We start from the raw sequence: 15653 nt of genomic DNA, 5'->3' as shown, positions 1-15653 counted from the left end.
CAATATTACTGTAGGAATGCAGTATATTTCTGTCTTATTCAGTTTTGCATGATGTTATTGTTTTGAACATAAGTTTAACAGTTTTGAAAACAGTATGTAAGCATGTGCAAATTGGCCTGTACGTACAAAGAGTTTTGGCAGTTGTTGTGTCTGAGTGAGAAAAGAATTCATGAAATTTGAGAGATGTAGTCATTGAATGCATTTTGTGCCAAAGCAATGATAATTGATCCTCAGTTTAGCCCACATAGACTTCTGTTGTGCTCACTGTGTGAAGAGTTTTGCAAAAGAGACCTAAGTATTGAGAAATGTGTCCTAGCATCTGTAAAAAACTGTAAAGCACTAAGACATGGGAACAGTATAGCATTCACATTTGAATATTTATCTCAAGTCATATTGTCATCGCAATATTAAACAATGTTATCGCACATCACAGCTTTTCCTCATATCGTGCAGCCCTAGTCACAATTTCACTATTGAGATTGATTAATTGATAAGGGTTAGTGCTTGTGCTTCTGCAAGCACTGTTTGTTATATAATAACAATGTAACCTTCATTTAGTAATATGTGCGTTTAGCTCAGGTTGGCAAAACTGGGACCTTCCTGTCGGGTTTAGAAACACATATAACAATAATTTGGGATGCAGGTATAAGCCTGTAACAACATGCATGCACAATACAGCTGAAATTACATTCTCGAGTTGGCCACACTCACAGTTACTCATTTATCTGTTCAGTTTGTTATTAATTCCTTTTAATTATTACACAGACTAAATTAAATTGCAAATTATATTATGCATAAATTCTAGGTGAAGTGTGTTTTTGTCATTCCCCCTCACTTCACATATATCTCATCAGACTCGCACAACAATAGTTGATGCTTCCTGCAGGTGTAACAGGTTCAAAAAGAGATTGCTCCTTTCTATCATTGACATATGCCTCTTTGTTGGAGATTTTGTAACACAGCCTTTAAAAGATGTGGGCCAATGTTTGAATGACAAACTTTACACATTTTCAGTGTTTGCTATGAACAAAGTAAACCCCAGCCAATGCTAGCTTGACATGAACGCCTCTTACTTTCACCCTACATTGTGAGTGGTTCCAGGTCCTTGACAGTCAATCACGTACCCTTTTTGTAGTGATTTAACAATTATCCTCTCGGTTTAGGTGATGCTGCCATCGGTGATGGTGTAAGTCGGTACTTCATCAGCTTTGCTATGCAGACTTTGCAGTCTGGATTCCACATCAATTTTGGTATGTCTTAGTTTAGTTTTGATAATATCTTTCAACACTGGGAAATTTTTCATGACCTAAACTTGAAAAGACCTGTACTGTGCCTTATGCTAACTCTTGTTTCATCTTTATTTACAGGCAATGCTGATGTGACTAGGCTGTTTGAGGGACAGAAGGATCACCTCATCCCATGTGCCTCCCAGCCACTCATTGATTCTGACCTTTTTCTGATGGCAGGTAGAATGGTGGGACATTCATTTATACATGGTGGCCCGGGATTGCCAGGGATCAGTCCTGCTGTTGTCCACGTGCTCTTAGGTGGCCAATTGGAGACAGCGACATTGGTATTGGAAGATTGCCCTGATATCGATCAAAGGAACACAATCCAGTTGGTAGGAAGTGTTTTGTTGTGAAGCTTTTTTTGGTGTGTGTGTGTGTGATAAAATAAGAGACTAATGTTGGGAACTTATTTCTCTTCCTCAGCTGGATGGCAACAGGGAGCTATCTGAGGACCAGAAAGTGGCTGTCAATAGCCTAACCGAAATGTGGGAATTGCCACGACTGACTAATCTGAACAGACAATATCTTCATCAGAGGCTGTTGCAGCATGCGGTAATGACATTAGTCCACATAACCTAATACTTTTATATCATCGTACTGAATCTGAAACCATCTTTTGTCTTGCTTTATGATACACGACTCGGCTGTTTTTCATTAGTCAGTAGTTTTTGTCCACTGGGAAGCGGGACACTATCACTACCTATACCTTATATAAAAGGGGTGATGGTTCAGCCTGTTCACCCTGCTGCCTTCTGTGAAGAGATATAGAAGTTTCAGCTACTACACCACCAGCTTTTCCCCGCAAGCTGAATCAGACTTTTAAGCTCAAATTCATCCTCAGCACTGCTCCATTGATTATAGATTATTTCTGTTTACCAATTGCTTTCATATTACTGTACATTGTCTGCTACGTAGCAGAAGGGAGTTACAGACTCAATTTCACTTTACATCCTGTTGTAAAGTGACAAATAAATACCTTGTACTATACATCACCTTGTCGAACAGTCGGTCAGTCATTTTGCAGTCCAGAGTTGCTTATATCAAATTCAGGACATTTGTGTCAACATTCGTGTTGCTTTGAGGGTGAATTTTTTTTACATGTAATGAACCCATGACCTTCTGTCAGCAGACCATAATTTCAGTATTGCAATGGAATTATTTTTGGTGAATAATTTTACTCATGCTCTCACTCCCTATTTTCTTCTCATGTGATATACTATATAAATATCTTTTTACTTAAGATTTTTGTTTGTATCTGTGTGTGTGTGTTATGATTATTGCAGATTCTGGGAAGAACCGCTTCTCAGATCAAACAGATGAGAAAGGGCTTAAAAGAAACGGGAGTGTGGTCAATACTGTCAGAAAGAAGAGATGTGGCTGAAGTTGTCTTCCCTTGTGAAAAAGAAGTTATCTGCAGCCCCCAGGTAATACTCCTATGGGGGCCTACGGTTGATTTGTTATCTTTACATTTGAATGAATTTTATGTATGATATTGGTCAAGGGTGTAAACTTGTTCTACTGTATATTGTTTCCACTTTTAATTTAAAGAAATTAATGTCATATTTGTGCGTCAACAAGGTCATGATTGATCACATCATCTGGCCAACAAGTGAGGTTGTTGAGGACGACGACGAGGAATTTCCACTTGAGACAAGAGCCAAAATTGGAATGTACCTTCGACATTTCATTGAAACGGGTATGTCATATCCATATACTTGTCATTATGCAGATGTCAATGAACAATGACACAGCATAAGACAATTGTAATGTATGTGCAAAGTTGTTCGCTGTGTATGTTTTATTTTTTTTTACCTTAACCCACAGCTTAAAGTCATAGTCACATTACACTTCCTCCTTAAAGAGATGTTGTCCATAGCCTGAACCTTGTGTTGCATAGCAACCCATCCCCAATACGTCCAAATATTGATAATTTCCCCAATTAATACAATTTCCTGTCATTTATTTTTTGAGTTTAATAATTACATTTGAGTTATTGTGAAAAAAGCTTTTCTTTTTTCTAGCACCAGCAGCATCTCGGTTGAACCTACTCAAGTTTTGGACTGGATGGGAAGTTCTCTCTGGGAAGCTGAAGCTGGAGGTGGTACGTGGGGAGTTCCCAAAATCCTCGACTTGTTACCAGAGCCTACGCATCCCTGGGCACTTCTCAACTTATGAGGAACTTAAACAAGCACTTGAAGCATCTATAGGGACATCCGATACTGGATTTGGACTGATATAATGCAGCTCCATGCAATACATGTGTGAAACATGTCAGTTCTCAATTTCCTTTATTCACATTTCATTTATTTTAGGCCAGCGTATATTTAACAATGTTGAAGTAAAGAAAAAAAATGGCATCTTTACAGGCCGTGGAGTTGTAGCATAATGTAATGTTGTCATAATGGTGTTTTAAAAACAGAAATTGCAAAGTGCATGTTCGGTAAGTGTTTATTCACAGTATTCCCTTTGTGTCCAGTATTCATTCAGGATTACATTTACAATGTTTAAACAAAATATTTTAAGAGAATGTTCACAACCTGTTGTACTGTTCAACAATCATTAGTACTTGGTAGTGTACAGTAAAAACAATTTTGAAGTTTTGATGTTGCATTTAAAGTAGCATTGCTGCACATACAAATCTTATTTCTCCAGCTTTGTCACAAATGTGTTCATGTGCAATGTTAATCTAAATTGACATTTTCTGTTAATGAAAAATAAAATAATTTTCAAAAGAAGTCACAGAAAAAAAAGGTATTGAATTTCACATACAAATCAGAATTTGGTTTGCTGGAACATTGGTAACCCTGTCTTAAAAATGACAAAAGCTGGCTGGCCATATTTTGTTAAACCTTTGCCCAAGGATGAAATTAACAAATTTAAAGTGAATGTGACTTGTAGCATATAGTTTATGGCTGATTACATGTAGGATGTTCAAGATGTTTGTGCTTAAGGATACTTAATTGCCTAATCAATGGGTGTTGAAGTGTTTAGTCTAACAAAGTTTAGCACCTCGATATAAAGGTCATAGCCATTTGAATCCGAATCAGTTAGAGGGTCAATCGCAGACTGAAGTGCTGCCAGTTCTTCATCAGCCAGAGGCACCTCAAATTCTGGGACCTGAACTCCACTGACAGAGGTCTCAGGGGTCATCAGGGCATCCTCCCAGTGTAGTTCTGGGTTTTGCAGTTCCTAAACATAGGGAGAGATTTCAGTGTAGGCCTAACACACAGAGGAAAGCCTTAACCCCTAATGATAATTTAAAAAATAACATTTGTATGTTTGCTTCATGCTAGCCGAAAAGCAAAGAATACAAAACAGCTTATACCACAGTGATAATCGTTAACAAAGCTGTCCTACCTCAAGATTTTCCTCTTCCTCTGGAGTGTTGAGTTGCCCCATATGCCAGAGCTGTTGTGGAGTGTGGTTTCCCTCTGTCCTGAGGGGATGGCTATTCCAACCTGCAGCAAAGATGTGTAACGCTGCCGAAGGCGAGGTAAGAAGACATAATGCACGCAGAAAAGGTGCACCGTGTTGGAAATATCCAGGAACCCATCTTCCTCCAGTGTGTGAAGCACATCATAAAAGATGCAGGTGACAGCCATCCACACGTCTCGCCACATCCGTTCGATTCTTCAAAAGTACAAAATGTCTATCAGACATGGGTATTGGCAAAATGAAATGCAAATCTAATTTGTTTAATAAGTGCTATATCATTTATAATAATTAGATACTCTGGTCCAGAAAGCTGCGAGACAGTGTGAACCTCAAAGGATACATGAATGCCAAAATGTGGCAATGAGTGAAATGAAGGTGAATGGGGAGGGTTCTGTGCAGAACACAAGATTTTCATTGAAGGTTTGCATAAGGAAGTGTACAAAGCAAAATGGGACTTCCCCAGCCATTCAACTGTATATGATCACAGATATCAGAACAAAGACAGTAGCTAATGTTGGATCACTTGTTGGATTATTTTTCGAATATATTGTAAAAAACAATTGATGGGGGGTGTTGATGGCACAGTGGATAAGACATGCCTTTAGTGTGAGAGTTTTGGGTTTGAATCCACTGTGACACACCAATGTGTCCCTGAGCAAGACACTTAACCCCTAGTTGCTCCAGAGGCATTTAGCTGTCACATAAAAGTGACAGCTAAATGAATAAATGTAAATGTAAAGATAGTGGGTTTTACTTAGGACATCTAAAAAAGTTAAATCTCTAAAGTAATAATCTTTGGACAGAAGGTACAGGTCCTTCTCAAAAAATTAGCATATTGTGATAAAAGTTCATTATTTTCCATAATGTAATGATAAAAATTAAACTTTCATATATTTTAGATTCATTGCACACCAACTGAAATATTTCAGGTCTTTTATTGTTTTAATACTGATGATTTTGGCATACAGCTCATGAAAACCCAAAATTCCTCAAAATCTCAAAAAATTAGCATATTTCATCCGACCAATAAAAGAAAAGTGTTTTTAATACAAAAAAAGTCAACCTTCAAATAATTATGTTCAGTTATGCACTCAATACTTGGTCTGGAATCCTTTTGCAGAAATGACTGCTTCAATGCGGCGTGGCATGGAGGCAATCAGCCTGTGGCACTGCTGAGGTGTTATGGAGGCCCAGGATGCTTCGATAGCGGCCTTAAGCTCATCCAGAGTGTTGGGTCTTGCGTCTGTCAACTTTCTCTTCACAATATCCCACAGATTCTCTATGGGGTTCAGGTCAGGAGAGTTGGCAGGCCAATTGAGCACAGTAATACCATGGTCAGTAAACCATTTACCAGTGGTTTTGGCACTGTGAGCAGGTGCCAGGTCGTGCTGAAAAACGAAATCTTCATCTCCATAAAGCTTTTCAGCAGATGGAAGCATGAAGTGCTCCAAAATCTCCTGATAGCTAGCTGCATTGACCCTGCCCTTGATAAAACACAGTGGACCAACACCAGCAGCTGACATGGCACCCCAGACCATCACTGACTGTGGGTACTTGACACTGGACTTCAGGCATTTTGGCATTTCCTTCTCCCCAGTCTTCCTCCAGACTCTGGCACCTTGATTTCCGAATGACATGCAAAACTGAGCAACAGTCCAGTGCTGCTTCTCTGTAGCCCAGGTCAGGCGCTTCTGCCGCTGTTTCTGGTTCAAAAGTGGCTTGACCTGGGGAATGCGGCACCTGTAGCCCATTTCCTGCACACGCCTGTGCACGGTGGCTCTGGATGTTTCTACTCCAGACTCAGTCCACTGCTTCCGCAGGTCCCCCAAGGTCTGGAATCGGTCCTTCTCCACAATCTTCCTCAGGGTCCGGTCACCTCTTCTCGTTGTGCAGCGTTTTTTGCCACACTTTTTCCTTCCCACAGACTTCCCACTGAGGTGCCTTGATACAGCACTCTGGGAACAGCCTATTCGTTCAGAAATTTCTTTCTGTGTCTTACCCTCTCGCTTGAGGGTGTCAATGATGGCCTTCTGGACAGCAGTCAGGTCGGCAGTCTTACCCATGATTGCGGTTTTGAGTAATGAACCAGGCTGGGAGTTTTTAAAAGCCTCAGGAATCTTTTGCAGGTGTTTAGAGTTAATTAGTTGATTCAGATGATTAGGTTAATAGCTCGTTTAGAGAACCTTTTCATGATATGCTAATTTTTTGAGATTTTGGGAATTTTGGGTTTTCATGAGCTGTATGCCAAAATCATCAGTATTAAAACAATAAAAGACCTGAAATATTTCAGTTGGTGTGCAATGAATCTAAAATATATGAAAGTTTAATTTTTATCATTACATTATGGAAAATAATGAACTTTTATCACAATATGCTAATTTTTTGAGAAGGACCTATATTTCATATTACCTTTGATTGTGTACACTTTTTCCAGAGATAAAGCTAGCTCGGCCAGTTCCACGTCTCGCAAACATGAAGTAGGCGATGTCCAAATTTTCAACTCCTTGATCTCCACGAACCCTGTAACATAGAAATAATATGAGGTGTAATCAAGAACATCTGCAGCAGTAACTCTTAGCAGTGAATCTCACAGTTAGATAAAACAACTAAAATGACTGACAGAGTTTCCTCAACAAAATTGTCTGTATTTTAGGGATAATTAATTCAAATTAAAAATTAATAAATGCTCTGTATTTGTAAAGCGCCTTTCTAGTCTCTGCAACCACTCAAAGCACTTTTACACTACATCGAATTCCCCATTCACACACATTCATACACTGGTGGAACAGCAGTATCTTGCCCAAAGACGCTTTGACGTAGCCTGGAGGAGCCGGGGATTGAACCTCCATTCTTCCGATTAACTGGCAACCTGCTCTATCTCCAGAGCCACAGCTGCCCGCAATAATAAGACAGGCAGATAATATATATTATTTGAAAAATAAATAAAACAATGTAATAATAATAATTACCTTGATGGAACACCATGGAGCTGGGTGGCCTCAAAGAAAAAGGAGAATGCTGTACTGGCACGGTTGTTAGTTGCTGCATCCAAATACAGGACCTGTGTAAATAATTACTGATTATTAACTAAAAAGATTTAGTGACACAGCAATTACAATCAACAACAAAGTTTAGAACGGTTTAAAAAGGAAACAGTAATATGTATGTTCTGATGATGTTCAGTATTGCAGAAACAATTCCATTAACCAATTAGTCATTCAGTAAAAAATATATTATTTTAAACAGCATGATCGTATTAGTCATTTATCAAATAAAATTATTCAACATTTGCTGGTTACAACCTCACAAATGCTAACATTTATTTGCTGATCTCTATCCATCCTTATGATAATATGTAACTTTTTTTTAACCTGTAAGACTAAGTTCGCAATTAGTGGATGTGACTTTGTGCTCTGCAACTTGTGAAATGCATTTTCCTAATTTACATTCAAAAACTGTTTTCAGTAACCGAAAACACAATTAAAATAATCGTTAGGTGAAGGCATCTTGTTCACATTGTCAATTACTTTATTTCTACCTGAATCCATATCGGGCAAGTAAACCATGGCAGAAGCTTAAGTAATGCATCTTGCTGAGGATTAACATGTTCTACAGGCTTATCATATTTAAATATGTGTAAGTCTACTACATTATCAACAAAAGTAACCATAATATAATATAAATAAGGTCTGTAGGGTTCTGGCCTTCATAGAAAGATTTTCCTTATTGAATGTTATAGAATTGCAAAAACTATTTCTTTCATATATTCTACAATATTTGGGGGGACTTAAAAGATCATATCACATTCTCAACCACTTATCCTTCTGTACTGTAGATAGAAATCCAACCTTTCTATTGCTTGAATTGAAATTATTTACCTAGCAAAGTGGATATTGTATATATGAATTGTACTACCTTTCTGGAAAATCCATCAACTCCACCAAATATTATCAGGTTGTACCTATGAACAAAAAGTAATACAAAACAAAAAAACAAACAAAAATAACATTATTGACTGATAATTACCATGTCCACACCGATCACTGCCTTGCATGCTTTAAATAAAGTTGTAACTTTGGTGTAAATTGGGTTGGATACTATGGAGGTGAACAGAGAGATACAAATACACTATTGTGGACTCATATCACACCCAGGGAATTAGCCTCAACTTCGGTCCTGGAGGTCAGAGGGCCCCCAAGGACCTGAGTTTAAAACCACTGATTTACATAACACCTTAGCAAGGATAAAGTTAGCTTAAAATACATAAAAACATACCTGATAAGTTTATGGTTGGTGTCAACATGTACCAGTGCAAGGGGACCTCGAACTGAGTATGATCTTCGCACAATGCAGCCAAGTTGTGCAAGTCGGGAAAGAACTCCAGCGGCATCCACACGATGCATCGATGCCTTTATCCTCTCCCACTGCACACGGCTACCCATTGCCATGAGCTGTCCCTTCACATTTCTGTACCCTGCATTGGGCATCTGGGTTTTTATAGCTCTCACCATGTTATCAAGTTCTGAGTCAGTCATGGTGCTGTAGCATCCTGTCACACTTAGTCCATATTCCTCCATCCTACGGAATATAGTGCGTTGTGATACCCCTAACAACTGAGCTATACAGGGTACTGAGAATTGTGCTTCTAGTAAGTAATGCAACTGATCTCTCTGTATAATCAGCCTGGGTCCTCCTCTTAATCCGCACAGCTGTGTCTAAATGTGACACAGCTGGATTGTTTTCAACTGCAGCTTGGACCAGCTCCAACAAATGGTTTAACTGCTGCAAAATGTCAGTGCCAATGTGTATCTGATCAGCAAAAGACTGAATTAAATTTAATTCATTGTTGCAGACAAACTCGAGGAAGTCCAAATCGACAGGTTGTCTTGAAAGTGCTTGCTGCACTCTAGACCGCAGCCGCTCAAGCAACTCCTCCCGAAGGACATCCTGGCAATAAAAGGGAAATTAATTAGAAATAAGGACTCCAAGAAAGTCACAGAAACAACACTAAACTTGCAAATACAGAACAATGCCAAAAGATCTATACATGAAATGCATAGCATAGCCTATAATTTTGTATGCAGTTTCCAAACAGCTCAAACCTTCAAGATTCTACCTACATTTTAATATTGTGATTGACATCAAACTTAGAAGTTGTCACTTTTACCAAAACAAGACAGCTGTGAGCTGTCAAATATAATAGTGTCTTTCGACATCATAATTTTAAATTTATATGCATACATCCAGACATCCCAAGTCTCCCGGAAGTTCCGGGAGTCTCCCGCATATTGATAGCGGCTCCCTGATGCCCGCAAATTAGTTAAAATCTCCCGGAATCTAGAGCGAGCGAGCAAGAGCCCGCATAGAGACTGTGTTTCAAACCAGCGCGCGCACGGCAGAGAGGGAGAGGGAGCGAGAGAGAGACCTTGCGTGTGTGTGTGTGTGTGTGTGTGTGTGTGTGTGTGCGAAGCGCATGTATGACAGAGAGCATCCCGAATGGCCTTTTTCGGCAAATCAACCAATCAATTATCAGTGAGGTGAGTTGACAAGTTTCATTTCATGTGCATATTATTCAGGCTAGTTGCCAAGGCTACATGAAAACAACAAACTCCTTAGACCTGTTTAAAGTTGCAATGGAAAATAAATAAAAGCAGTTTACATAAATAGTATAAGCAGCTTATATAAATAGTAAAAGTAATCTACATATTTAGATTGGGGGGGGGGGGGGGTGAATGATACCTCCCTGAAATGACTTTTTGCAGGTTGGGATGTCTGTACATCGCAGCAAATGTAGGCTGTTATTTCACCCCACGAAACCCAAATGAATGAAAATGAACATTTCACTATGGCATGTTGAGGGTTAACGTTAGGCATGGTCAGGAAGGAGTGATGAATCTGCCCGGGAAAATTCACCATAACTTTACTTTAAAGTTTCGAACACAGCCTCAGTTAGCTAGTGACTACAGAGTTGATCGCAAGCATGCTAATAACGTTCACAGGTATTAGCTAGCTTTTTAGTTAGCTAAAGTTAATGGTTACAACATGGTACTGTTAACAAAGTTTTTCACCTCTCTCCCAGCCATGGGCGCGGTTCTTTCAACGGCGGTTTCTTGCAGCTCTAGACGGGACCGCCTTGTGGCCAGAGATCCGTGCATCCTCTGTTTGCGTATCCTGTGCGCTTTCGTCATTGGTGGAGCAGTCGGTCAATCCCACCTTTCCAGTAAATACGACTTGTGATTGGACTGTACGTCAGCAGACAGCAAAGCATTGGCCAAGAGCAGAAGGCCCTCCCTCCAGGCTTTTTTTTTTTAAGTTGCGAGGTTGCGAAGCTTCATTTTCGCTCAGTCTGAGTTTCAGAGTTTCAGAGCAGAGCTGCGTGACAACGCTGCCACAAATCACGTGAGTCGCAAGCTCGCAACTTTGTGGGCGTATCTCCGCAAAGTGGGTGTTGTAAACTCGGCTCTGAAAAAAATAGTCTGCAATAGGAGTGCAAATGTAATGTAATGTAATAACGTTTCGCCCTTTCGAACCTCAGTTTTCAGAGTTTCAAAACTTTTTTTCACACATTCACACACCAGTTTTCAGATCACCATTTACAAGGTTTCAAATCTGGAAAACAAACTAATAGACTGGGAGAACAGTGACAAATTTCAAAACTCTGAAAAAATTGATTGCACAACATCGTAAAAAAAAAAAAAAGAGTGTTGCACTTCTGAAGAAGGAAAACTCAAAAACAAAATTATGTTTGCAGAGATTTTATTTTTTTTTACCACATTGCAAGCCTGCAAAACTCAATGTTTGCAGAGATATTTTTTATTTTTTTACATTTTTGCAAGCTTGCAACATCTTATTTTTCGATCTTGCAAGAACTTTTTTTTGTAAGATTTTGAGTTTTCGAACACTTAGTTTCAACCTTTCAGAACTTTATTTTCTGTTTTGAATCATGGCAGGATATTAATCCCATACCCCCTTAAGTGCATTCTATTTGTAATCAATTTCAAATATATCACAGATTAAGTTCATATTAAATGCAATTTGAACTTCTGAGTGATTTTTTTAAAGCACTTAAGTAGGACTTTAATACAATTTTTTATGTACTTTAAAATATGGTAAAAGTATACTTCCGAATGTACTGACAAGCAATTAATGTGAACTTAAATAAACTTTAATGTAATTTACATGTTCACTATTATATAATTTAATACATTTGTAATTACATTATTTGTACATATAATAATGAAGTTACAATTTAGTATATTTCAAAATATTACAATCAACACAAATGCAAATTGAAACCCTCTACATTTACTGACAAAATAATCTCTAAAACAAATGCACAAAAACCTTTTTGTTGATGCACAAGAAAAACCCAAGAAACACTATACACAATCACAAACAATTACAACACTTTAACTCTCATTTAGAAAGAGTCTGGAGGACAGTGAGGCTTATATGCACTATAATTTTCTCCATCACATACAAAGGTACCTAAACCTACCCATCACAATCTTTCTGCATTTTTACATTTTCAGATAAAATCATTCTGTATAAGATGATAAATAAGATAACACCCATGAATTAATACAAACAAAATGTAAAGAAAAGAAAAGATTCAAAACTTTGGGTAACACTGTACAATAATTTTCTATTAGTTAACTACTTTAGTTAACATGAACTATGAATGAAAAATACTTTAAGCATTTATAAATCGTAGTTAATATTACGTATGCATTATTAAAATCAAAAGTTGCATATGTTAATAGATAATGCACTGTAAACTAACATGAACAATAACTATACATTTTATTAACTTGAAAAAAAAAATTTTTATTGCCTAATGTTAACAAATATTGATAAATACTGTAAAAAAAAAGTCAATGCACATAGTTAGATAATGTTGTCTAATATATTAATTGATGTTAACAAGCGAGACCTTTTGTAAAGTGTTACCTTTTGTAAACCTTGTTACTTATAAGCTCTGCAAACCCTTACTAGCACAAACATTAAACAGGACAAAAAGGTTTCTTCTAAAATCTTACTCCAGCATTACAGTGAATGTAATTTTGAAAAGAAAAAACAAAACAAACAAAAAAACAATGAATTCCAAAGGCACAAAAACAAGAAAACCAAAATTGTCTCTCACCACCTTTTTTTAAGTTGTATGAAAAAGTGCTGTTTATGTCAATGTCCCAGAAGCTCTTCATCGGCAGAAAACCTTAAATGTCCATAAAGCTGCGAACCACCTCTACACAGTATGCATAAATGAACATGTTCCAAAGAGGCAAGAAAGTAAAAAAATAAATACCTGGAGGAAAAAACAAACAAAAAAGAAGTAAGAGTCAGTCCATTATTATAATTGGTTCAATCGAATGAAATCAATAGATATAGATATATATACAGAACTCCAAAGTTTATATACACCTTTGTAGGTTTGAAAATAATAAAAAATGAACATAAACATTTTCCACCACCCTCCTAGACCCATTTGGTATTCCCTAAAGGCAAAGAGTTGCTGATAGTGATTGAAGCCTGTGGCCAAGATGTTTACTGTGTACTGATAATTTCCTCCACTTTAATACCAGTTACAGTGTGAAATAAATATGAATGAACATCTGAAGGTGTGTTACAACATACAGTACAACTGATCCATAACTTGTCACATTTAATCGCTCAATCAGTGTTTCAATGCGCGGAAAGACGTCAATGAAACAGCTTGTAAACAATGTCACGTAACATCACATTTACTTCAGAAAAATCATATTCAGCATAAACTCATTAGTCAGCTATAGAGAGGAGCATTCTGCTAATTATATGCACCACATTACATATTCATTATAATTTTATTTTAAATATTTTTTTATAATTAATCTATGTATTTAATGTTTGAATACATAATTTATGACAGCTACAATTTAAATGTTTATATTTCAAAAAACAATTTAGAGTATAAATATGATTATGTAATTCTAAAGTTTACATAATCATAACTTTATTATAAAACAAACAAATCATACAAATTAGCATTGTATTTGTTTCTTTATTTAGTACTTCCCTGATGAAGCAGTTCATTCTGCAAGGTGTAAGTAAACTTTTGACCGTAACTGCATCACCTAAGATGAATTACCTCAGTCATCAGGACAACACTGTTGTAGAATCCTGGGAGAAGCTCCTTCACATTTCCCACAAACACCAGGATTCCAGTGACCACACCATCTTCACTGACACTGGCCTTTCAAAATAGAGAACATTTTTATAAACATTTATTCCTACTTTACAAGGAATTAAACATAACTTTATCAATTACACAAATATAGATAAATAACCCAAGGCCCAAGCAAATTGAGGGGTTTTGCTTTGAAAATAATTATATAATATCATTATATATAAATATAAATATATAATGATTAGATGGGAATTTGTAAGTGCACAGGTGAGAATTTATTACTTGCAAACAGAAAAGATTCAAAGCATTTAAAAGCTATAAGGACAGTTGATGGCAGTGTTTTAGCTTGTATAGTGTGTGATCAGGGTGGCTGAATTAATGGAAAAACATGGAACATCACCTCATCAATACAGGTCTTTGATTCCACACAGCTTGCACTGTATCTCCAATAACAAATCTGTACTGATCCTACAAAATGAATATATAAAACAACAGATAAGCACAAAAATATTACATATTACAAACACAAACAGTAATTGAACAACTAACTTTTCAAATGCAAAAAGAAAAATAGATTATAAGCATTACTGGTGGTTATAATAGCGATTAAATTGTCTTTAAATGTTACAAGATCAGATCTTTGAATATAGTTCTGCAAATTTAACAAATTTAACTAAGTCATTTAAAATGATTTAAAAAGTCAGAGTTCAATTAAAATATATTTTCAGCAGCCAAATTCTTTGAACACGCCCACACACGCGACCACGTTCATATTATATAAGAAATTATTATAATGCAATCATAAATAAATTACAGGAAACATGATTAATTCACCTCCATCTTGCGATTAAACTAAATAAGTTACACTCATAAGAACTGCTATGTTCCGGTGAAAAAATAAAAATGAAGAGAGCATATATCAATATCAAGATACTTACTTGCTTCTTTATTTGTAATACATAACGTCTCATCTGTAGTCATCCAAACGTGCGCTCCTTTGTTTTCTTCTTTGATCAGCAAAGTTGCCTCACGCATCGCGATCACAGAAAGATGGCTGAAGGTGCATTTTTCAAACTCTGGTGAAGTAATGCGCCGTCATGACGTAGTATTGTGGCGCATGCGCATGATTAAATTTGTTCAAGTTGAAGTTTTTCTAATTCATTGTTGTAGTTAGACTTACAGATTTACAGATTCTTAGATTTACAGAACTTGACTCATTCACCTAACTGAAATTCAATTATTTTATAGTTTAGTCTGATTAAAATTAAATGTATTTTAACTGAATATGAATTCAAATTAATTTTTAGATCTGTTAAACTTTTGCTTGCAATCAAATAGGTTTAATCAACTTAGAACAACAATGATATTATAAGTATTATACAGATATGTAAAGTACAGCACTGTTGCATTAAGTATCACAAATACAGCACTCCGTAAAAAAAAAAAAAAAAAAATTGTCAAATATTATGTAGAAAACTGACACTAGTCGAGTTTAGAGCAGGAGCTGGTGATAAAAATTTCAACAATAAGTTGTACAGGATTATACACTGTATAAGCAAGTGTTTTGAAATTCAGAAAAATAAATTTCAAGTGTATTAATGCACACAGTATTTATTAAAGACTAAGCACATTTAAAATACATTAACAAATGTCATCTTGGACAACACACTTAAGTTGAAATTAAAATAAATTATTTTTCATGTGCTTTAATATATAAGTCAATACATCAGAATAAGTTTACTTATTTAAAACACTATAAAGTCATA

At 36.5% G+C, this 15653-nt stretch overlaps 2 protein-coding genes across 2 annotated transcripts in view; one reads left to right on the top strand and one right to left on the bottom strand.

Moving 5' to 3' along the window:
* Nucleotides 1–4024, top strand: part of LOC125244591 — an 8602-nt gene extending 4578 nt beyond the window's left edge. Inside the window, exons 3-8 of the mRNA XM_048154691.1 lie at nt 1164–1250; nt 1368–1621; nt 1713–1841; nt 2573–2713; nt 2868–2985; nt 3311–4024. Coding sequence (XP_048010648.1) covers nt 1164–1250; nt 1368–1621; nt 1713–1841; nt 2573–2713; nt 2868–2985; nt 3311–3528 — 947 coding nt within the window. The 3' untranslated portion in view covers nt 3529–4024. The remainder of the gene's footprint in view (nt 1–1163; nt 1251–1367; nt 1622–1712; nt 1842–2572; nt 2714–2867; nt 2986–3310) is intronic.
* On the bottom strand, nt 3720–10860 carry LOC125244594. The gene is made up of 7 exons (XM_048154693.1): nt 10793–10860; nt 9000–9671; nt 8640–8685; nt 7694–7785; nt 7134–7244; nt 4647–4919; nt 3720–4478 (listed from the first exon to the last, which is right to left on the bottom strand). Exons 2-7 carry the CDS (start codon nt 9299–9301, stop codon nt 4439–4441), a joined length of 864 nt encoding a protein of 287 aa, XP_048010650.1. The 5' UTR covers nt 9302–9671; nt 10793–10860; the 3' UTR covers nt 3720–4438.
* Between the last annotated feature and the right edge of the window lie 4793 nt (nt 10861–15653).

Source organism: Megalobrama amblycephala, linkage group LG14 (genome assembly GCF_018812025.1).
Source record: "Megalobrama amblycephala isolate DHTTF-2021 linkage group LG14, ASM1881202v1, whole genome shotgun sequence".
In the NCBI taxonomy this organism is placed as follows: Eukaryota; Metazoa; Chordata; class Actinopteri; order Cypriniformes; family Xenocyprididae; genus Megalobrama; species Megalobrama amblycephala.
This window is presented reverse-complemented; position numbering and strand designations above follow the sequence as displayed.

Excerpts from the sequence above, each read along its gene's own strand:
- LOC125244594 (XM_048154693.1), bottom strand. The coding sequence starts at position 9,301 with ATGGAGGAATATGGACTAAGTGTGACAGGATGCTACAGCACCATGACT. Across the intron at positions 4,920-7,133 it reads AAAAGTGTACACAATCAAAG|AATCGAACGGATGTGGCGAG; the intron begins GTAATATGAAAT and ends GTACTTTTGAAG. Across the intron at positions 4,479-4,646 it reads AGGAAGAGGAAAATCTTGAG|GAACTGCAAAACCCAGAACT; the intron begins GTAGGACAGCTT and ends CCCTATGTTTAG.